At 37.2% G+C, this 23,516-nt stretch overlaps 3 protein-coding genes across 9 annotated transcripts in view; 2 read left to right on the top strand and 1 right to left on the bottom strand.

Moving 5' to 3' along the window:
- Positions 1 to 12,810, bottom strand: part of LOC124159179 (probable ATP-dependent DNA helicase HFM1) — a 50,375-nt gene extending 37,565 nt beyond the window's left edge. For 3 of the 5 annotated variants that reach the window (XM_046534805.1, XM_046534806.1, XM_046534807.1), the window contains exons 1-4: positions 12,644 to 12,810; positions 12,463 to 12,546; positions 12,040 to 12,165; positions 854 to 1,086 (exon numbers count right to left, since the gene is read on the bottom strand). In XM_046534805.1, coding sequence (XP_046390761.1) covers positions 854 to 1,086; positions 12,040 to 12,165; positions 12,463 to 12,546; positions 12,644 to 12,728 — 528 coding nt within the window. In that variant the 5' untranslated portion in view covers positions 12,729 to 12,810. Of the gene's footprint in view, positions 1 to 853; positions 1,087 to 12,039; positions 12,166 to 12,462; positions 12,547 to 12,643 lie in introns of those variants that run through there. The other 2 variants (XM_046534808.1, XM_046534809.1) reach the window with 2 other exon arrangements.
- Positions 12,811 to 13,054: 244 nt separating this feature from the next.
- LOC124159178 (geminin) lies at positions 13,055 to 14,134 on the top strand. The gene is made up of 5 exons (XM_046534803.1): positions 13,055 to 13,252; positions 13,331 to 13,434; positions 13,506 to 13,636; positions 13,705 to 13,877; positions 13,961 to 14,134. The coding sequence occupies exons 1-5, from the start codon at positions 13,232 to 13,234 to the stop codon at positions 14,006 to 14,008; spliced, it is 477 nt and encodes a 158-aa protein (XP_046390759.1). The 5' UTR covers positions 13,055 to 13,231; the 3' UTR covers positions 14,009 to 14,134.
- Positions 14,135 to 14,168: 34 nt separating this feature from the next.
- Positions 14,169 to 21,793, top strand: LOC124159177. 3 transcript variants are annotated; one of them, XM_046534801.1, is made up of 7 exons: positions 14,169 to 14,279; positions 14,354 to 14,426; positions 15,663 to 16,125; positions 16,237 to 16,290; positions 17,278 to 17,401; positions 17,997 to 18,138; positions 21,627 to 21,793. In XM_046534801.1, the coding sequence occupies exons 1-7, from the start codon at positions 14,252 to 14,254 to the stop codon at positions 21,772 to 21,774; spliced, it is 1,032 nt and encodes a 343-aa protein (XP_046390757.1). In that variant the 5' UTR covers positions 14,169 to 14,251; the 3' UTR covers positions 21,775 to 21,793. The 3 variants fall into 3 exon arrangements, with proteins under 3 accessions (XP_046390757.1, XP_046390758.1, XP_046390756.1); XM_046534802.1 differs by having other exon boundaries at positions 15,660 to 16,125; positions 17,281 to 17,401; XM_046534800.1 differs by having other exon boundaries at positions 15,660 to 16,125.
- Positions 21,794 to 23,516: the final 1,723 nt, after the last annotated feature.

The raw sequence follows: 23,516 nt of genomic DNA, 5'->3' as shown, positions 1-23,516 counted from the left end.
ATTAGAAAATAATTATCAAATTATTTCAAAATTATTTTAAAATTATTTTAAAATGTGTGTAAAATAATTTTGAAATTGTTTTAAAATAATGTTCACATAATTATTTTTCTGTGAAATTAAAAAACGAACATTTTTGGCAAAAATAAGCTATTACTTCCTGCATTTCCAAGAATATACTATCAACAAAATGAGATCAAATGGTACAAGACTTAAAAAGAGCAACGCCTAATACATTATTTTAAAATCTTGAAAAAGTCAAGCCATCTTATGATATTTTGATTTTAAAATCATTTGAAATAATTTTAAAATCATTTTTCAATATTCTTTTGCTACTTGGGTGGATGTAGATTCACAAGCTCAGAACAGATAAATCTCTGTACTTTTCACAGCATGGGTTAAGAAAAACTTTAAAAAATATTGTTATTCTAAAATTTCATTATTGAATAACCTTAAAACCAACATTTTGCATGATTGTTAAATAAAGTTTAATTAGCAAACAATTAATGCTCTCAAGCAAAGCTTTTATAGCTCAAATTTCCAGTCTCAGGCATTAGATTATGGTTGCCTTATTTCTTTAACTAGTCAAGCCCAGCCTTTTCTCACACACTTATTTTATTTTCAGGGGATGATGAGGTATGTTCAAAGAATTTAATTTCAGGAAACGTATTCCTGCCTTACACAGGGTAAAATGGTGGAAAAATTATCAAAACTGACTTCATAAAGAATATACATGAGGGATGGATTTATGAATGCTACTTATTTACAGATGAAAAAGAAGTGATCAATCCTACAATCATATTCACATTGTAACAGAACATAATACTTTTATAATAAAGTTAGATTTTCAACAAACCTCATCAATCATGATTAATTTAACAACTTGCATCAGATGTTTATTATCTTTCCACTTGCGGGTCAATGAATCCCATTTCTCTGGAGTCGTTATAATAAGATGGTAATTTTGCAACATTGAATACTCAGTGGTGTCTGTATCACCAGTCACTTCCAGAGTCCTTAGGCCACATTGGGAGAATTTCATGGACCAATCTCTGTACTTTTCAGAGCATAAAGCTTTAATGGGTGCAACTGATCAAAGAATCAAATCATAAAATTTAAAATCTGAGGCAATCAATAATGGCAGAAATGTAAAATAACTAATTTATCTGTGGTTAGTTTTCATCAAATTATGCAATTGTTATGTCCCAAGATATCATTATTGTAAGTACCATTAATAAGAATGCCTCTGGAGCATAACTTAATAAATCAATAGACTTATATTATGGCACATGATGCAATGGAAACAATTTAAGAATATGATAAAAGTCATGTCCCTCTTGGATTTGGGAAATCTTGGAAGGTTTGGGAAACAATGCAGATGAAATGAGAATGTACACAAAAAAACAGCCAATTAATTGAAAAACCTATGACCCTACAAAAGTTAACAGCCAGTCAGAGGCAATTCAAGGCACTGAAGGGTGCTAGAAATCTTCTTAGTACTTTGCGCCAACTCTTTCAGTAAAGTGTGTAATTAGGACGCTGAGGACATAGCCTTATGTGTCTATTTTATCTTTAACACAGTAAACCAATTTTATGAAGTTATACGTTCGTTTAGGATTATTTATGGTGAAATTAACGCTATTTGTCACCGCCTAAAAATGCTTATTTTACCTGTTCATGCCTCTCTCTGCTGATATCACCTATTTAAGGGCCTATAAAAGCAAAATTTTTCCCATGCCACCAAAATTCTCTTTAGTGCGCAGCTAGTCTGTTACTTCAGTTTTTTTTTTCTAATCTATCAACGCTGAAATAATGTAATTGAATATGCTATAAGAAATAAGAAAATGTCAATAAGAAAATTAAGCCATCATCACTATGCTATCAATCATGTCATTGCTGGAGGCAAGAGAAATGGAAATGGCTAGAGATAAAATCTGAACGGTGGAGAGTTACCCTTTTGATACACCAAGTGATTTGGGAAAATCCATTCATCAAGAATTAAAGAGATTATATAGAGAAAACCTGGATGGTAATACATATGTTAATATTTACCTCATGCCACATAATTGATCGTTATGTGTGTCTGAACATGCGTAGACCAAAAATATCATGTGAACACATCCCCCAACATAAAGGTTTGCACCAAGACGAGTAGTATCCTTGAGTTATGTTTTCCCTTCAACTGTATCATAGATATAAGGGATGATTTTATAAGTAAGTTTATCCTCATTCCTCTCCATCAGAAAAGTCATTGTGTATTTCAGTCCAAGTTTAAAATGTCAGATGCTTCTTTGTGACAATAAGCCTCATTATGTTTCGAGCCAGCCTCAGTGGTGGCAAGGTAAAGTATTTGCCTGCTAATCTTGGGATTACAGGTTCGAGTCCCACCTAGGTGGATATTTCAATATCCAAGGTGTTGATGTATGCCAAGTTCTGTTTGTCAGGTCCCTGGAAAACCTGATTATAAGCTTAGCCTTTAGCAATTCCAGGACCAATGGAATCGTCCAAAATGGAAAAAAAATTTTAAGCCCTATTTTAAGTGCCTATTTTGAAATTTTTAGAGCCAATTTCTTTACTATTAGTGCCTAAATGTTCTCAACTTAGTAATTATTGAAATAAGATTTTTTCATGGCTAAGTCCACACTCCAATATGCATTAGATAAAACAACCTGAACTGCATATTTAAAAAATTCTGGTAACAACCTAGACATGAAAACCCCAGGGCCTACATACTGATGTATGATTATGAGACTTTTCATGTATGTACCATGATGTGGTTATTCCAAAAACCACCATCAAATCTCCGTTTTGGCTTTAAATTCATGACATTTGGCCCACGTTACGCTGCACAGAGATTTCAGCATTTTTATGGATGAAGTGCTTCGCGGATTAGACTTTTGTTTTGCCTATGTTGATGATATCTTAGTTTCTTCCGCATCCGAGGAAGAACAAGAAGAGCACCTCTGCCAACTGCTCACTCGCCTCAATGAATACGGTGTTGTTATAAATCCAGCCACGTGCATGTTCGCCCAACCAGTGGTGACATTTTTGGGTTACTGGGTTTCTAGTGATGGTTCTACTCCCTTGTCCGAAAAGGTGAAGGTGATCACGGAGTATCTGCTGCCACAAACAATAACAGGCCTGAGGCAGTTTTTAGGAACAAATTAATTTTTACTGGCGTTTCGTCCCAGGCGCAGCCACCCTCCAAGCTCCCTTAAGTGACTTGTTGGGGGGAAAGTGAAAGGGAAGGAGCCAGTGCAATAGACTCCCAAACAAAAGAAAGCCTTCGAGACTTGTAAACAAAGCCTAGCGTAGGCCACTATGCTCGCCCAAACCAACCCTTACCTACCACTGGCATTATTTACGGATGCATCGGACTTCGCTATCGGCACCGCCCTTCAGCAGCGCACAGACGACGGTTGGCAACCCTTGAGTTTTTTCTCTAGGACGCTGACGGCACCTTAAAGGAAGTACAGCCCATATGATCGTGAACTCTTGGCGGTGCACGACGCTATTTGACAATTCCGTCATATAGTTGAAGGGCGACATTTCATTGTGTTTACTGACCATAAGCCGCTAATTTTCATGTTCCAACAGAAACCGGAAAAGTGCTTTTTGCTATTTAAGCTACATTAGCCAGTTCACTAGCAATATTGCTATATCGCTGGCAAAGACCATATTGTTGCGAACACTCTCGTGCATGGAGGCTATATAGCCTGCCATGTCTTTGGAAGACCTTGCCATGGAGCAAGAGGCAGATGAAGAACTCACTGTGCTCCTGCGAACCGGCTCCTATTCCCTTGTGTTAAGGAAAGTGTGTGCACCTGACAGCAATGTGATCCTCACATGCGTGCCCACCCCTATGTGCCCGCCCCCCCTTGGCAGACGTGTTTTCAATTCCCTCCACAGCCTGTCTCACCCAGGGATTAAAGAATCAGCTCAACTCGTCGCTAGTCCGTTTGTGTGGCCCTCTATGAAGAAAGACTGCAAGGAATGGGCCCAGAATTGTGTACCTTGTCAAAAGAATAAGGTGACGAGGCACGTTTACCCCCCAATTGGTGATTTCACTACTGCCAGCCACAGGTTCGAGCATGTACATTTGGAACTGGTGGCCCCCCTGCCATACTCTGGTGGTTTCCAATATTGCCTTACCTTAGTCGACCGCTACACGCATTGGCCGGAAGCTTTCCCCATTTCTGAGGTAGCCAAAGATTCTTTCGAAAATGGATTTAACGTTTTGGCACGCCCCGCCATATCACAACAGATCAAGGCCGCCAGTTCGAAAGCTTCCTCTTTCGGAAGCTGGCCGACCTCTCGGGAGCCACACACCTGAGGACAACCACCTACCATCCTTCCACCAATGGGTTAGTGGAGCATCTTCACCGGCAACTGAAGGCAGCCATACGCTGCCACGAATCCGAAGGCTGGACGGATTTCCTGCTAGCCATCCTATTGGGCCTCTGCTCAGCCTTTAAAGATCCCAGGGCCACCTCCGTGGAGTTGGTGTACAGAGAACCGCTGAGTCTCCCTGGCGAGATTCTAACGCCATCGACTGGCCATACATTGAATGACCAGTCCAATTACGTGGTGCAGCTGCGGTGGCACATGTACAAATTGAGCCCCTGGCCCACATCCTGCCACGGTGAAAGAGCCATTTTTATTTTCAAAACTTTGGCTTCCTCCCCTTCTGTTTCCGTTCGAGATGATAGGTCCCGCGGTGGCTTACAGCCGCCTTACTAGGGCCCATTCGAGGTCCTCCAGCGAGGCAGCAAGGGGTACGTGCTGCGCTTATATGGGCGAGAGGTGATGGTCTCCATTGAACGCCTCAAGCCCGCCTTCATCGCCTCTGAGGACATCCAATCCACGCCTACAGCACCACCTATGACCATTCCATGGCCACTCTGGGAGGCTGCAGCACTGATGCCCACAGAGACGGCCGAACAGCTGCCGTTACCCCAGCGTGACGGAATGGTGCCGGTTGCCGATGGCCAGATAACCAGATTCAGATGCAGAGTCCATTTCCCAGCGCACCTGCACGACTTTGCGACCTAACTCCCCATTAGCACCCAACCTTCACCCCTCCTTTCCGTTTCCCTTTTTTGTTGCTTTTCTTTCTATCATTCCAGATCTCTATCACTGGTGAGGGGGTGGTGTAGCGTTCAAATCATTGTGCGCTACCGTCAAAAGGCAGTACCGCCTGGAGGGAGACATGTGGAGGACCCTTGGCACCGGTAACGGGACCCTAAGGATTTGGTGCCCTTATCCGAGAGTAGCGTCCTGGAGTCCAAACGAGTTAGACCTGCCAGCCATAGCACGATCCTGTGACTGAATCCGCGGCCATCATGATTCTCCTATTTTCTGAGTGAGACACACTTGTATTCGTGCCTGAATAAAGGGATTCATTGTTCCAGTTAAATAGGGCATACATAGTTATTTCGATTGAGATAACCCTTAAAGACCCTAAAATAAGAATTTTAAAGCATCCAAAATTACTACAATGCCTCTATATAATATTATATTTACCAATGTATTTACAAGGACAAGGATTATGTTAGTTAGCATAAATTGTATGTAAAATTTAAATATATTCAATGCCAGCCGAGAAGTTACTTCGTCCTCCTAAGTAAATGTTGACGTAAACTGCAATTCTATTGTTCGTGTTTTTGAATCTTACTTGAGTCGAGCGTGCTAGACATTTCGAGTTTGTTGTCTTGTCTGATTCCACGATTTGATGTGGCTGTAAACATTCTACCATGCTACTACACTTAAAATTATGACAAACGAATTTTAGGCCAGAAATTGGGTGTTGAACTGGCAAAATTTTAAGTGAAATAAATTAGAAATAAAAGAGTTTGAAATTCCAGGTTGGACTAAAAATTTAAAAATAATTCATGCATAATTCCAGGGACTAAAATTCATGCACAATTCCCAATTTTCCTAGTCCCTGGACACTCTGAAGAAGATGGGTAAATGTAGGGTAATAAAATCTTCATAAAAGCATAATCATATCAAATACTCCCTGATAAAAAGCGGTAAAAATGAATTGATTCCCAGTTACAAAGTAGCCAGGAAAGACCTTAAATCTATGGTATACAATGAACGTAGGATTAAAATTGATACATACATAAAAAACTCAAACAACATTATAAAGGCTTCATGGAAAGTGATCAAAGATAACACAAAATCCTCCTGTGGAACCCTGACCCCCTCCCCGATCTTCTTCAATGGCACTCCTTGCTCTGATCCATCAATCACTGCAGATAGCTTCAATAAACAATTCTGTTACTCACCCTCAACCCTGAATTCCACAATTGATTTCAAAGTAGTCAACCCCGAACAGAGTATTTTTCTCTTCCCAAGCACGCAAACTGAAATTATTCACATTATTCACTCCTTCAAAAATAGTTGGTCAGCAGGTACTGATGGTATACCCATGCCTATAATTAAGCATGTTGCCAAAGTCATTGCTGGTCCCCTTTCTGACATATTTAATACCTCCATATGCTCTGGAGTCTTCCCAGACCTTTTCAAATATGCTTCAATTACCCCAATTCATAAGAAGGGCCCTCTAAATGACTCGGCAAACTACAGACCTATATCTGTACTGTCTGCCTTCTCAAAGATATTCGAAAAACTCTTTTACCATCGTGTAATGAGTTATCTCAAAACCTTTAAAATACTGAAAAATGCCCAACACGGTTTCTGTAAATCCAAATCCACAAGTACAGCCATCTTTCAGTTACTAAACCAACTATGCACAGCTTTTCAGGAACGCAAATTAGCAGCTGGTGTTTTCTTTGATCTAAGCAAAGCCTTTGATCGAATTAATCATGAAATTCTCCTCTCTAAACTGCAGTCAGTGGGCATCTTGGGGAAAGCTCTCTCCTGGTTGTCATCATACCTAACTGACCGTCAGCAATTTGTCAAATATACCTCCAGAACAGCAAAAAGCATTACAGTAGTTAAGTCAAATCCCCTTACTGTGAAAGCAGGAGTACCACAGGGTTCTATACTAGGGCCATTGCTATTCCTAATTTTCATTAATGACTTGCCAGACAAACCCCTCCTCCAAAATGCCATTCTATATGCAGATGACACCTCAATCATTTCAAGTGAGGTAAATAGGAGCGACCTAGTTAATACCACACAAAGCAGTATCAACAACATGTCAGAATGGTGTCATGATAACGCCCTTCAAGTCAACATTGACAAAACAGTTTTTCTTCAGTTCCAAGGCAACCGGTCTCCATGTACCTCAAGTATGATCTTAAATGTTGGTCCTCACGTGATTTCCCGGGCACATTCAACAAAATTATTAGGTGTTATCCTCACTGACAACCTTGACTGGTCATCACATATTGATTATATAACGAATAAACTATCCACTGGCATATTTATTATAAGAAGGCTGGCTGAAGTAACCACCATTGATACTCTGAAGATGATATATTATGCCAAAATATATCCTCACCTAACTTATGGCATCATCTTTTGGGGTAATGCTAGCTGCTGCCACAAAGTTTTCTCTATGCAGAAACGTGCAGTGAAAGCCATGGCCAGAGTTTCTATGCGAGCACCTGGCTTACCTCTTTACAATGATCTGAAAATACTAACATTCCCATCACTGTACATACTCAACTGTGCCTCTTTCGTTAAGAATAACCCTGAATACTTTCCAAAAAATAGTTCTCTCCATAATCACGCTACCAGAACCACCAATGACATTCACCTCAAAGACTACCATAGCACTTTCTGCCAAAAAGGACCCCTTTTCTCCCTATCAAAAATATACAACAGGCTACCGTATGATATTAAATGTCTCCCACCTACGCCATTCAAGAATGCTTTGAAGAAATATTTAATGGAAAATAACTATTATAGCCTGAAGGATTTTATGTTGGGCTCGGAGTAATCTTTGCCCATCAACCACTAAAATTGTAACTCTTTTTCTTTTATCTGTAAAAATTGTAAATGTTATATCACTTCATTTATTTGTAACTATTACTTTAATTATTTACTTTATTTTGACGACTTCCAATGTCACCGGAACATGTGATCTCTAGGAACAATAAAAATTATTATTATTATTATTATTATTATTATTATTATTATAAAGCATATCTCCACTTGTTTGAAGGACAATTGATCCTAGGATGGATCAGCAGGTTTCCCGATCTGCTATTGGTTGAGACCATCATCCATGGTGAAGAGTAACATCCTCCAAGTGGTGCCCCAGATTTCCACAGAACAAGCTAGACCACACAGGTAAGGCTTTGTTACACAATACATTAACCTGTATGAGTTAATGTCTAAACATATGAACGCTAGAATGCACACCAAAATGCATCGTGTAACCACCCACCTCAAGAAAGAACGCATGAACAGAAAATAGAATGTATTCTAATTTGTTTGGTTCATATATTTGTGCATTTTCCATTCTGGTCCACCAAAATTGTCCATATTAATTTGTACATTAACATCTACATACCATCCCATAAGCCACCTAAAAAGGCCTTTGGCAGGGGGTTTTTAGAAGAAAAGGCCATCGCATCGTACGAGAAGAAACCATCACTCTGGCTGAGAAACGTTGATGACATGTTCATCGTTTTGCCCCATGGTGCTGAAGAACTGCAGAAATTCCTACAGCATCTCAACTCACAGCACCACGCTATTAAATTCACCATGGAAACGGAACATGATGGTCAACTTCCCTTACCGGATGTTTTGGTAAAAAGAAGAAGAAATGGGCTCCTAGGACATGCCGTTCAGAGAAAGAAGACGCATACTGACCGCTACCTGAACGCTTCTTCACATCACCACCCAATGCTAAAAATCTCCTTGGTGGCAACACTAATACATCACGTCTATGCCATCTCAGACACCGAGTCACTATCTTAGGAGAAGAAGCATCTCATTGAAGCGCTAGGAAGGAACGGCTATAGCAGAAGCATGGTGAATAGAAGATTTGTGGAGCAGGAGAACAAAGACGCAGCCCTGAAAAGGACCTCTGAGGAAGAGAACCAGCTGGAGCCAGAAGCATACGCCGCAATTCCCTTCGTGGCGGGTACATCAGAAAAGATTGCCAGAGTTCTCAGAAAGCACAATGTCATAACAAGTTTCAATTGCATGACAAAAATATCAGACAAACTACCCAGAATAAAGGACAAAATCCCAATGAACCTTTATGAGGGAATATATCAAGTGCCTTGCTCATGCGGAAAATATTACATCGGCGAGACTTTCAGATCGATGAAAATCCGACTGCAGGAACATTGAAGGGCTACTAAAAACAAACAGCTCTCAGCCATATCTGAGCATGCTTGGAGTGAACCTGGACTCAATATACTCTTTGAAGATGCCAAAATAATAGCAAAAGAAAATAAATACTTCCCTCGCCTTATCAGAGAAGCTATTGAGATAGCAAAAACACAGGCAAATTTTAACAGGGATCAAGGCCTGCATAACGCATGGAAAAGGATTCTCCAACCACCAACCAATGGGAGACCAGCAATGAGAGATGGACAACCACCGACCAATGAGAGAGCAGCAGTGGGATGAAGAGGCCTATATAAGACGGAAATTTTCCTAGTTACTTCACCTTCGACCTGAAGACCCTGACTGCAATGTCAGCAAAACTGTTGTCGCCAAAACCCAATGGACACGGTGAAAACCCAAAGAGAATGCAGAGATCAATTGGGAGCTTTGTCGAGAGCTCAACAAGGTCATGAACTAATTGATGCCGTGTTGGGCCAATCAATTCTGGGCCAGAGCTGGGTATAGATCTCACCACAAACTAATGTGTGTTCTAGCAGTACTACTAGTCAACTATAAGACAGAATGCAAGATGTGCCATTCTTACACTATGAATAGTCCAAGCATTGCCTTAGTATCTAAAAAATGTATGTGCATATATGCCTCAGCATGACTGCCTCTGCATTATATTCAAAGTTGTGAAGCTCACTAATTCATCTCATCACTTGGATTTCTTGGATCAATTTAGTTTTCCCTTCCTTATTTCTTGAAGCAAAATTACTAGTCTACAATTACTAATTCATGCAGTATAAAGCCATGGTGTTATTAGAGTGCCTTGCTAAGAGTAAAAAATACATCAAGATGCACAGGTGATTCACTCACCAAATACCTATAGCCTTCCCTGGCATATTTTTCCACAGATTAGAGTGTTTTGTAGTTCCTTCTCTAAAATCCAAATGCATAGAGTGGAAAATTTCGTTTTCCTTGACGTTTAATGAACACCTCAGCATAAAGCATAATAACTTTTCCAGATGAGTGACCATGACTCTGCACCTTGAAAGAGGAGTATTACCTAACCCTTTCGAGATGGTGGAGTTTTCGTCTTAGCATGACTGCTGTACTGAGCTGCAAGAGACTTCTTTCCCCTGGTATGGAGCATTTTTGGAGACATTCGTTAAGAAGGGTCTCGCAGATAATCACAAGCTCTCAGCTCCAACCTTTTTCGACCCTTCCTAGCAGGGATTCCACATTATCTCGGACTCTGAGAGCAGTTGTGCTCCCTCCTTTCCCGGTTTACGACCCTACCTGCGGCATTGGTTCGCGGTCAACTTATGGATCGCTTATATGTATTTGATACATGGATAATTGTTGCTTGCACGTAAATTGCTGACTTTGAATTGCATTCCTAATTTTTTTCTGAGCATTGTCAAATTTTAAACGAATTTCTCTGGTCAATATTAACGCATTTAATGCAGAAACAATTTTCATGTTGATGTTTATACAGAACTCGAGATATAAGTTAATAGCTATCATAGAATTTCATTTAAAAATTGTAAATGCTGCTCGAAAGACAAAGAATTCAATTCTTAGTTTACAATTCTTGAGAAAAGAAGAAATATTTATTTCGAAACCTGACTGGATAAACAATTGTAAGACCGCTGTACCTTACCACTAAGAGGGGTAATATAAGATGAGGGGTCTGGGTACCTGCTCCCAGATTTTGACAGTAAAGCCTAAAACCCGCAGGGTTGGGTCCCAAAGCAAAGACGTCTTACACCCCTGATCATTATAAAAGAGGGAGAGCTACGAAACATATATATATATGCGGCATTTGTTCATTTGCGTACGAAAACATCCGACGAAAATATGCAGCTTTCATCTCCCAGGTCAAGAAACGTCCACATGTATATATTCGTATTTAGTAGGAAAAGGTTAACCCTTTTGAGTCAAATGTCAGCTAGAGCGGATGGGAATTTTCACACACAGAAGACTTCAGGTGGGCTACAGTCGCATGAATTTTACGATGAAAATGAACAAATTTTGGCTATATGTAGCTGTCGCAGAAGAAAGGGAATTGACCACCGAGGTAGCAATGGTCGGAGATATTTTCAGGCCCTACTTGACAACCAGGTTAGGGAGATCATACTGCCACTCCTCATCATTTGGGCCCTACCCTCCTATACTCTTTTACAATCCTCCTCACAGCAGGAATCTGTGATGACAGGTTGAATTGTCAATGATATTAACAAAGAAAAATTGCTTGACCACGGAGGAATGCTAAGAAAGTGTTGGTGGGTTGAGTCCACTTATGGCATGGATATTCCTTTTGTAGGCACCAGCAGGAAAATATAAGAATTGAAACATATATCAAAAATCCCTACCAAAAGGTAAAAATTTTGATTGAAAAATACACAAAATAGATTCTCAAGTAAGTTACAGAAGAGCTAAGCAGTTACAGCACACTATCACAGAAATTTTAAAGACAGCCAATTTCATATGAGTTCAAGACAGATTTGTATATAAAAGGAGTTCTGAATTGCAGTTCCAGTATAAGGAACAAGAGAGTTAAAACAAGTTAAATGCAGCAACAAGAACTTTCTCGACATTTCATCACAGTCTCAGCCCATACTTAAAAATCCTTTTCTTTGGAAGTCCTTCACAAGCTTCTGTAAACTCAATGTATGTAGAATGGAATAAAATGAACAAATTTGAAACTTAAGCTAGCATGACAAATACAATATACTAATGAGGGCTGTTAAAACTAGTAAAATGGAAATCGCTGTGACTTACTATACACTATTTTGAAATCTCCTTCATAGTTTTTTGTTTCCAGTTTAATGAGTAAACTCACAATTGCCAATTCAAAGATCACAGTTTTTCCAGACCCAGTTGGTGCTGCCACAACCAATGATTTATCTAATGAAAAAGGAAATATGATATAATCCATACGTCGCCACAACTACGTTCACTTTAAACCATTATCATTTCCATTAACTCAACAGCCTAATAAGCCAACAGGAAAATGCTGACATGATAAAATAAAAACAAGAAAATATCATGGATGTTGAAAACCTTTCGTATACTTATCTCCTTCATGTGAACATAAAATTTCCGATGGAAAAGTGGTATAAGTAACAGACGTGCACACCTATGCATGTATATTGATTTATGCTAACCATTTTTTCTAAATATCATGGCGAACGAAACAGTTACCTGTATACAACACATCATTCAGTACTCTGGATTGAACGCCATTGAAATGCTGATAACATGAAAATATCGAGCCAAACTTTTCGGCTGGAAAAATGTTAAGAATACTACAAAGCAATGGAAAATCATTCTATGTAAGATGTGTTTTATATGTTGGTCAATGCCAGCTGTTATTAAAGGATACGAATCTCGGCTGTAGAACGAAATGTGTACGCGGAATCAGCCAATTGAAGGGTATCACTTCGGTCTATGTCGGTTAAATTAGGCATTTCAGGCAATTGGCACCAATAGTAATATCTTTTCTTGGTTTGATCTTTTCTTTTACTTTGCCCTTGATATTTAAGTTTTCCGGCAAATAACTCAATTATCTCGATATAAGCGATTCAATACAATCGGAAGATTAAAGTTATCTATCGATATGGATCACATATCGATATATTCGTGCTACATCAATCTTGGATTAAAGTTTAGAAGTCTTTTATTTGCAAAAAAGGTATTAATAAACTAAAATGACTTTAACGTCTGCTAAAATATAACTTATCACATTAAATACCAAATTCCTATCGTTCTCATATGTTTGAGTGAAGAAAATATCGATATATATCGCTAGTAACGATTGACGGAACTCAAAATTTCGCGCAATCGGCATTTTAAAGATCTCATACATGGAAAGTAAACAAGTGCGGCAGAAGTTGTCTTAAACTGGAGAGAAGTGTGTTTTAGTGGGCTTTATTCAAGTTTTCAATTTCCTCAGCTAATCTGTGGTGTCATCATGAAGACAAAAACTACGAAGGTAATGTATTTTCATTATTCGCTTATAGTGGCATGCATTCGGTTGAGTCGTAGTTGGTGATATCATATTTTTATGTAGTCCTCTTCAGTGAGAAAGCCGTTGAACACCCTAGAGCCTAACACAAGGGACAAAGAAAATGTTGGACTTGGATCTTCCTCTGTCAAGGCGGGAATCGTTAAAAGGTTAGTTGTCATTGCATTAAAGGATCGTGTGTGTAGTGGGCGTGAAAGATAATATTCTTATTTCCTTCTAGCAATATCAAGGAAAAAGATCAGCTCTCAAGGAAAGATGACAGCGTGAAAGGTGGGATCAAGGATATTCATCATGCATCGGCTCAAACGGAAGTCGAATCTCGAATTGATGTGACTGATCTAATTTCAAATGGTGAGTTCAGCTGCCGATAATGATGTCGTAATTTCGTGAGCATGGTTTAAGATTTATTCATATTTCAGATCCTCCTAGCGAGGGTTACTGGAAAATGCTTGCTGAGCAACGTCTGAAGGCTCTGGAGAAAACTCTGAAGGAAAACGAAGAATTGCATTGCAAGATAGAAGTTCTGGAGAGACAGAAGAAAGCTTATCGAGAAATGCTAGATGAGACTACAGCTTTGGTAAATGTTTTACAGGTAAGTGCTGAGGTTCAAGAAACATTTAGAACAAAGGGTTTTGGGATTTCAATGACAGTGATTTGTTAATTTATATTTTTCAGGAAATGATCGGACAAGACGAAGAGATCCCATCGGTTGGTGGAATCTGATGATTTTAATTTAGAAATTCCAATAACAATTTTACATTATTAATAATTTTCAATGTTTGTCGAAGTGTTGATGATGGAATTTTTGAAGGATATTAATAAAGCCACATAAATTCTTGATAAACAAAAGATCGTGTTGTCGTCATTCACTTGTTTGACAACGCGGTTTGAATTAATGGTGAGCGGTAATTTGCATTTAGCGGATTTAACGATACAACTTATTTGTGTGATAACGTCTTTTTTATCATGGATCCAGGGTATCAGAGGTTCAGGGGTTAGTTCAATAGAATCATATCGGTTACAAGTTATGAGCATAGTATCAAGTTTTACTTGGATGAATTATTTCAGGAATTCAGCAAACGATCCCTTCAATGATGCAAAGGAGAGCAAGTGGCATGAGCAATTTTTCCAACTCTATTGGGTACGTGATATTTGTATTTTGATGTATGGAACGAATTATGCGGACTATAAAATTCATTCACCTATTTGTTGTGATAGTAATATGGCCATTGGGGACAGAAGGGCAAGAATAACACTTTTATTTGGAATTTTTAGGTATCATTACTTACCACATGGCATCCATTGTTCATATGTCTTCACTCTGTACAGCATGATAGGTACTTAAATTGTCCTGAGTTGTCTTTTTAAGTGGATTTTAACTCAATACTTAAATTTGATGCTCAATTCCATGAACAGCATACTGATATGAATATTTGTAGATGTTGGAAATTTTCTGTCACTTAGTGGTTTGTAGTTAGATGTATGTTTCCACGGTGCACTCCTTGAGGTCTGTAGTGTAATTTAGATAAATTTTAAAATGCTCACTGTTCCAAAATTAATCAAACAAGTCTGAGGACATTCGTTCAATGAAGGCTTAAGAGTGGGAGGGAGTCAAAAGTCACTACGTACCATTTTTCTATGTACCAGATCACTGGAAAAAGTTTACCTACTGCATTGACTTACGTCTTACTTACTTACTTATGTTGGTAAGTAGTGCCTGAAAAATGCATGAAGACTAAAATTGAAGTGACTGTGCAGTTATTCTGGAGGTATTAGGAAGTTCTGAGGGGCGTAATAGCCCCGTTGAGATTGAAAAAAGGATAATGAGGACTGTATAGGCTGTAGACCCACTCAATTTACGAATAGGTTCAAAAGATCGTGCTCCTAAGATGATGCTGGTGCCTGCCTATAAAGTTTCAAACAATAGCCTGAAATTTTCTGTAACTCATTATTTAAGCCATTTTGATCCTTCAGGCATGTTTTGGAACAGTAAACCATCCTTGAATGCATAAAAAATAATTCTTTTTCATAATAATTTTTAACTTTTAAGCTATTTTCTTTATTAACTTCAATTCCAAGCTCCACGGGCGGTGAATTTTAACAAACGACACAGCCCAAACTCTTACTCCCTTCCTTGTGGGGTGAAATTTAACTTACTTTTTGTGTGCTGGCATACAAGTAAGCCAAGCCAGCAGGGGCTTAGTAGAGGTAGGTTTCAGTATGAAATTTACACAAATTTTCTGGAAGAAAAACAACATATATATGCTGAGGATGACGAGTATAGGCTGAAGATAAATTTGTTACTGCAAATTTGGTGCAATAGCTAATGTTGTGGTGTCATTGAAATGATATTGACATTTTATATGTTTCTTAGTAGTCCTATGACTCCAAGAATTGGAAGCCCTGGTATGTATTGTCAACCACAAAATACATCTAACACTCCACGGACGACACCATATAAAGTACCATTTCAACGGAGGCAAGTGCCAGAGCCAATTTATGGTGACCCTGCTCCTGTGATGATGCCACAGCATCTTCAATTATCTTCACCCTATGGATTAGGAACTATTTTTAGTGGACCAAGCAGCCTATATATTCCCACGTATCAACAAAATGTCATGGAACCACCCAATATAGATGGTTCCCACAACTTTACTTGCTACCAAGAAGAATCTGTACCAAAAATTCAACAGGAGGCTTTTGTGAGTGGTCTCACATCAAGTCCACCAAATCATCCATCACCCCATGAGATTGTGGCAAATGTTCATAAAGTAAACATAACTCTTCCGGAAGAAAAAGAAAATATTCTAGACCGAAAATCAGACAAGTTTAACCTAAAGGTATGATTTTAAATAAACATGTTTTGGGACTTAATGATGATGAAAGTAATATGTGTAGCATGTAATGCTTTTCAAAAGAAATGTATCCTTATTGCCCCAAATCTTTTATAGAGGGATCCAAGTGAAAACAAAAAAGAAGCTAAAGTGGGTAATGCAAGTAATAAGGTATGCCTCTTGCATATTAATTCTCTATTCACATGGCACTTTGTTCCTTTAGTTTCTGCTACTTATAGTTATGCTCTACAAGTGTCTTTGCTATTATGTTTAGGTACCTCATGTGTTAAATAGGTAGGCTAAATTTTGATGATTCTACTTGTGCTTACAATGCAAAGTTATGTTTGCCAGAGATAATTCTTTCTGCAGGTCTTGTTTACATTAATAACGGTTCTTGTATATTATTTTGGAAATTCAACATGCGAGAAACTTTTTTGAACTCCCTTCTCTCCTACTGCCTAATCGTAGGCAATTTAATTTTCTGAGTACAACTGTTTGTTTTAGACACATGCTACCCACTCATGTTGAATGTGCCTCTCACATTAATACCAAACACATGCAAGGAGTAAGGGATTGCATGAAATTTTCTATTCACTGCTGTAAAAGATTTTATGAGAATGATATTTCCATTGCCTTTTAATGTTTTCACCACAATGCTTATATGTAATACAAAATTAAGGAGGGTACTGTTGCCCCTGTGGGTCAGTAGGTGACCATGGTAGATTTTTCAGTTGTAGAAAACGGAAAATTTTGGGAATTTAAAGTGTGGTTTTTGAATAATTTATCTACATAACTATGCCTTATCCTAGATAAAATAATTTATGTGTTTTGGAAGTGATTAAGAGGCATGGTCATCTTTCAGAGCCAATGAAGCGTTATTAAATGGCCTGGAACAAGAATTAAGTTCATTGCTATGTAAAAAATTGATCATTGCTCATTTATATTTTTCTAAAATGCAGAATATTTTGTAGTATTTATGCATAGGAAATTTGAGGTATAGCGAAGTACTTATTTTACTAAAAACTGAGGAGTCCCAGCAGAGTAATTAACATTGGTGGTAATGTACACTTAATTCCAAATTTTTCATTAATCCTTAATATTTTAGTTTCAAGTCAGTAATCAATTGCCTGATTGCTGTCTGCTTTATTTTCTTGATAGCAGCCATTTGATCCAGCAAGAATATCTTTGAGGGTACTAACTGGGTCTATTGAAAAAGTTATAAAATGGGAAAAGATGTATGAAAATAAATTTGAAAAACCAAATTTCTTGTTCGAAATAATTGGTAAGTAATCATAAAAATACTATTTTGAATTTATGACTTTGCCAATCAATAGATGTTGATTAATGCACTAACATAAGTTTTGAAGAGCATCAATGCTGATGGAGATTCTCTTTTTAACCAATCCATCATATGATTAAGTTCATTTCAGCATCACAGCTAGAATATATCTAGTAATAGTTTGTGATCTGCAGAATATTATGTTTAATAACTTATTTCTTGTCTCATTATTGATAATTTAAATCTATATTCAGATTTAACCTTATTGATATTTTAAAGACATTATTCTAGACATGTAAAAAAATCATAGGTAAAATTTCATTTTGTGGTAAGGAAAAATGTAAGCACACTTACTCACCATGCGATTCCACCCAAGGCTGGTTTGGGTAGAAGGTGAAGCTCACTGTGGACGGGTATGTGGAATTGGTAGTTGGTACTTACAAGATCAGATAGAAATATCTGATTTGTGAGAATTGTTTTGTAGAGAGTGTATGCATCTCAACAAATAGTGGATAGGATGAAGGAGATAATCAGAATGATATGAAATACTGTCATAATTCATTTTTATCTCGAGGATTTTGATTTTCATTAATTTTAGCTCCTCTTCTGCAAATGAAGACTGGATCAAAACCAATTGAAAAGCAAATACTACTTCGTGAGCCCGGAAGTCCTGTTCTTACAATTATATTTTATGAAATTGACCGAGTTGCTCCTCAGTTGACAGTTGGGGATAATGTGAGGTATGAAACTTCTTATGCTACACTTCTTTGCAGTACAACATGAGTTTATGCTTGCATATATGACATATCAATCCCACTAGACTTATAATATTTTTTATTTTTTACATTAAATATTTCGCTACCTTGGTTTGACAAGGTTCTAACTGACATTTTTGCAAAATTTGGTGTTTTCACTCAAGATAACTAAGTTTATGTTTCTCTATGTGATGCACCGGTTTTTATTCCTCTATGTAAAATAATAACTTTGCAAAATTGAAGTTAGTTCTTCAAAAATGAGTTCAACCTCATATAAGAGACTCTTCTCTGAAGAAAATATTATCACTTTCTGTGAATTGCTAAATTCTCATGATTGGTCTAGCATTTATCACATGTCCTCTTTTGATGACAGCTTCAATCTCTTTTACTCATCATACCTAGAGTACTTCGACTATTTCTTTCCCATCTTGCCAGTAAAAAGTAGAAGTTATTCAAGGACAAGCTACAAAAAACCTTGGGTCTCGCAAGAAATTCGTAACTTATCGAGGTACATGAAAGACATGGCTCTGTACTTCAATGGTAAAACGGACCCCACTGATAGACGCGAGTATACTGTCTTGAAAAAGAATTATAGGTATATCCTTCAGAATGCCAAGAAGACATACAATAACCAAAGAATTAATAATGCAGCAAATAAAACTAAAGAAATTTGGAAAATTGTTAAAGAATCGAAACATAGCAAGAGTAATAGGTCAGACTTTAAACTCTTGAACTCCCAGGACAATACCATTTTGGATGATAATTTTCAAATGGCCTCTGCCCTCAATGATTTTTTCCTGTCACATCAACTACCCAAATTGAATCAACATACTAAATATTCCCGAACAGTAACACCTTGTAATTCCTTATTTCTTCAGCCTTGTTCTGATTCAGAATTAAGGAATGTTATCCGGAAACTAAGCAATAAGTTTACTGCTGGCCTTGATGAGATTCCAATGGTTGTAATAAAGCGTTCTTTCCATGCAATCATGTCCCCATTATTATTCTTGATCAATGCATCTTTACGGTTAGGCATTTTTCCAGGTCCACTCAAAGTAGCAAAGATCATCCCTCTATACAAAGGTAAGGGCAGTCGACAGAGGATGAATTCATATCGTCCAATCTCTCTACTGAATCAGTTCAGTAAGATTTTTGAGGTAGTATTTTATTCACGTCTCATAGCTTATTTGGAATCTCAAAAATTATTATCCACCGCCCAACATGGCTTTAGGAAATCAAGGTCTACTACTACTGCCACTTACCAGGTTGTGAATAAAATATTAGATGATCTGGATAACAGACTAGAATCACTTATTCTCTCCTTTGACTTTTCTAAAGCGTTTGACTGTGTCAATCACGGTCTATTACTGCAAAAACTTGAAATGTTTGGAATTAGAGGTGCAGGCTACAAGTGGATTGAGTCTTACCTGAGTGATAGGCGACAAAGTGTTGTCCTTAGAAGGGATGGAACCAATTTTATGTCCCCTGAGAAAAAAATTGTCATGGGCGTTCCCCAGGGCTCAGTCCTGGGACCAGTTCTGTTCCTTTTATTTATAAATGACCTCCCAGATATGTTTAAATATGTACCAGGTGTACTTCCAGTATTGTACGCTGATGATACCAATGTTTTAGTGTCTGCCACATCAATGGAAAGCCTGACCTTAAAATCTAATGATGCAGCACGTGTCTTACAAGAGTGGTGTAATCAAAATTCTCTCCTCCTCAATGTGGAGAAATCTAATTTAATTTACTTTTGCAACAAGAATAAACAGCAATCACAGATCTCTGTCAAGACTGATGGTAAACCTATTCCACAAAACCTCAGTTCCTCTTTCCTGGGTGTAACTCTTGATAATCAAATATCTTGGGAGGAACATATTCAGAAGCTTCGCAGTAAATTGAGTTCTGTCTGTTTTTTGATCCTGTCTATCCGAAAAACTGTAGATATTGATGTACTATTATCAATTTATTATGGTGAATTCTACTCACATGTAATGTTTAGTATACTCTTCTGGGGCCCTAGACCCAATTCCAAAATAATCTTCAAAATTCAAAAGAGGATACTCCGTATTATCGGCAAGGTGCCTGTTTATGCTCCATGTCGCCCTCTTTTTAAGAAATTCAACATTTTACCTCTCCCCTGTGTATATATGTATGCTGTAATTGTCTGTGCAAAAAAGAATCTTTCGAATTATGCAACAAATAGTGATTACCACTGTCATTATACAAGGAGTTCTACAAGCCTCCATCAAACATTTACAAGAACCAAGAACTCAAGTTATGCACCTTGGCACATGGGCTTACTGCTATTTAACAAACTCCCACCAGAAGTGAAGGGAGTCAAAAACATATATCTCTTCAAATCAAAGCTTCATGAGTTTCTTTTGAAAAAGTTATTTTATTCTGTGGATGATTTTCTTCATCCATAACACCTTGCTTTTTACATGATGTATGGTAATACCTTGTAGTTTTTTGTATCTATGTATTTTTGTACCATAATTGACGTGTCCTATATTTGTGAGAACAAATCGCCGGACAAATAAATTATTATTATTATTATTAACAGATTTAGAACAGTGACAAAGTTCCAACTGCAAGGAGAAAAAACTAATATTTGGTGTGACAAGGTTCTAACTGTATTTTACTTATTTTATTACTGATATAAACATGTAAAAAAATAAAATAAATAACATATTTTCTTTAAGTAATAATTACTAGTGGATCACTAGTGTATTGCCAAAAATCAAAAATAAATTCCTATTAATAATAGAAATAGAGCAGTTTAAAACTTTGACAAGGTTTTTCTCAAAACCAGCAGATGGGCAGTTAGAACCTTGTCAAACCAAGGCAGCGATTTATTACTCATTTAAAACTTAGAAATTTTCATAGTATTTAGAGCGAACAATTGCCAACGTATTTACCTGTATGTATCACAAACATGAGGATTTACCTTAAAGAAAGTACTAAGGAGAAATTGACATATTTACAATACAAAAAAAGGTATACATAGGTCTACTGCGTACACCCTGAAATTTTTCTATTTGATAGCGTAAATTTTAAACAAGTAATTTGTCACAAAAAAGACCAGTTGAGTGGGAGGTAGTGAGCATCCTCTTAAGACTAAACATTATAATATCATTCAAGGCCAAATACTAAAAAGTATACTCAAGACCTTTGCAACCAAAACTCAACATTTTGTAAGCATCTTATTCCAAAGTGATCTTCAGTGTATCTATTGAGTTAATATACAACCCAAGAGACTATGGATTAGTTTTGGAACTACCTTATAGTAGCATTTGTGGTGGACCTCTTCAACTTTTCTTGTTGCTGCTGGTATAATGCTACAGTCCTAATACCATTCAGTTGGAAATGCCATTGTTATAATCTACCTTCATTGACCATGAAGTTTTCATGTTTTTCACTGCTATGAGTAATTTGATGATGTAAGATTAAATTTCTTCTCCCTGTTGTAGATGTATTTGTCGGCCATTGGGAAAGAGGAGGTACCAAGCATTTTCAGTCAGGGCTGCAACACCAAAAGAATTATCTTGTGTAGAGCGTCTGTCCTTTTTGTCTCATCGAGCAGTTCAAGAAGCTCTTTTATCTACCTCTGAGCCATAGAAAATGTAAATTTAATATGCATACTTTTAACAAAACCAAGTTGCGATGACAGTTATATTAAAATGTTGTTTTGTTGATTAATTTTGGCTTCTTGTTTCAATTCTATAACTCGCATAATTACATTTTTAAGAGTTTCATATCGGTTTTGATGTTTTCGTTAAAATGAACCAACTTTGTGTTGTTTTCAAAATATACTTCTGTACTGAAATATTATGTTAAATCATATTTAAAATATTGACTGTGATGATTTCTGTACCAATTTAATATTGATTTTAAATAATCCTATAAACATTTCCCAGAAGTTGATAAGAGCCAATTATTTTCAAACTGAAAATAAACTATGCATACCAATTCAAACCCATCACAATCACTGAAGTTTAAGCTGTTTCTGTTATGGATGCCTTAGCAGCAGCTCCTGCTGATCATTTACTAGGAAGCTATCTAATTTGGAGGTGTCACGACTGGAGAATGTAGCATCATAAGTTAAGTAGCCTGCACTGATGGGCTGGATTAAAAAAATGGAAATCGAAGAAATTGAATCTCTCTTTGATTGTTCAAATCTAAAAACATGATGCATTCAGATCCAATCTGTGAAGAATTTTTACACTGAAAAATACTACAATTTTTAATCATTCTGACATTGAATAATTGAATTATAAAAGAGATATGGGATATTTATGAGATTTCATCTGTTACATACATATTATTGATTTATGTTATGTAGAGATATCATATTAATGAATCTGAAATGAATTTCACTCTATTTTGAGGTAATCCGGCTATACATACAATGACCACTTCAGTCACGGCCCATGCCAAAACAAACTCTCCCAGTAACCATTGGTGTAAGAATACCCTGGGACTCAGTCAACTTGTGGTCAGTCACTATGACAGGAAATTTTGTTGGTGGTTACTATGACCGGTGCAGCGGTCAACATGTTAATTGTTGTGGGGCATTGGTGGCAAATCAGGTGAAGTGCCACCAGACTATAGACAATTTTTATTTTTCACAAATTTTTCAATATCTTTTTCATTGCGCTTCCCTTGGACAGTGAACCTTTGCACAATTTCACACTCTCGCTAGCATCACCTGTGATCTGGCAGCCTGTCTGCATCTTTCGCTCTGCCACATAAAATATTTGTGAGCTTTCAGTTACAGTACCGGTCACCTCATGTCATCATTTTTCAGCTTATTGGAAACTTCATTTATTAGATAGAATGCCAAAGATATTAAGGACCCCATTTAAGTGATAAACTTAATCCTAGATTAGTATTTGATTTTCAACAAAATTGTCAACAGAAAGCATATATAAATTTAGATCTTGTGCTTTCCCAGGATATATTAATTGGATTCATTTTTTCAGATTTCTTATAAGTGAGTTGTTTCATGAATGCTTGCATTTTGAGGCCCGAACTGTTCCTTATTTACTTGTGGAAATACATATTTTAGTTCAGTCAGTGATTTGAGGAGGGGTAGGAAGCAAGTGTAAGTAATACCGTAGAGTATGTATGCACTTACTCTGTGTTCAGACATTATACATATAAGCTTCATTAGACATTGGATACAGGATATTGTTCCCAATAATTTTGATTATGCTATTAAAATATAGTGTATAGCCGTAACAGACTGAAATAACAAAAGATATTATTGCATAGGTTTTATAAAATTAACTATAATTGGTTTAGCAATCTAGCCTCCATATTTTCAACCTTCATATGAGAGTTGAAAGAAGCATATGACT

Source organism: Ischnura elegans, chromosome 5 (assembly GCF_921293095.1).
Source record: "Ischnura elegans chromosome 5, ioIscEleg1.1, whole genome shotgun sequence".
NCBI lineage: Eukaryota > Metazoa > Arthropoda > Insecta > Odonata > Coenagrionidae > Ischnura > Ischnura elegans.
The sequence above is the reverse complement of the archived record's forward strand: the minus strand, read 5'-3'. Positions and strand labels throughout refer to the sequence as shown.

Coding starts and splice junctions, on each gene's coding strand:
- LOC124159177 (XM_046534800.1), top strand. CDS start 14,252: ATGGATCCAGGGTATCAGAGGTTCAGGG. Junction 17,402..17,996: donor TTTCTTGTTCGAAATAATTG/GTAAGTAATCAT, acceptor CATTAATTTTAG/CTCCTCTTCTGCAAATGAAG. Junction 18,139..21,626: donor ACAGTTGGGGATAATGTGAG/GTATGAAACTTC, acceptor TCCCTGTTGTAG/ATGTATTTGTCGGCCATTGG.
- LOC124159178 (XM_046534803.1), top strand. CDS start 13,232: ATGAAGACAAAAACTACGAAG. Junction 13,435..13,505: donor AAGGCGGGAATCGTTAAAAG/GTTAGTTGTCAT, acceptor ATTTCCTTCTAG/CAATATCAAGGAAAAAGATC. Junction 13,878..13,960: donor CTTTGGTAAATGTTTTACAG/GTAAGTGCTGAG, acceptor TATATTTTTCAG/GAAATGATCGGACAAGACGA.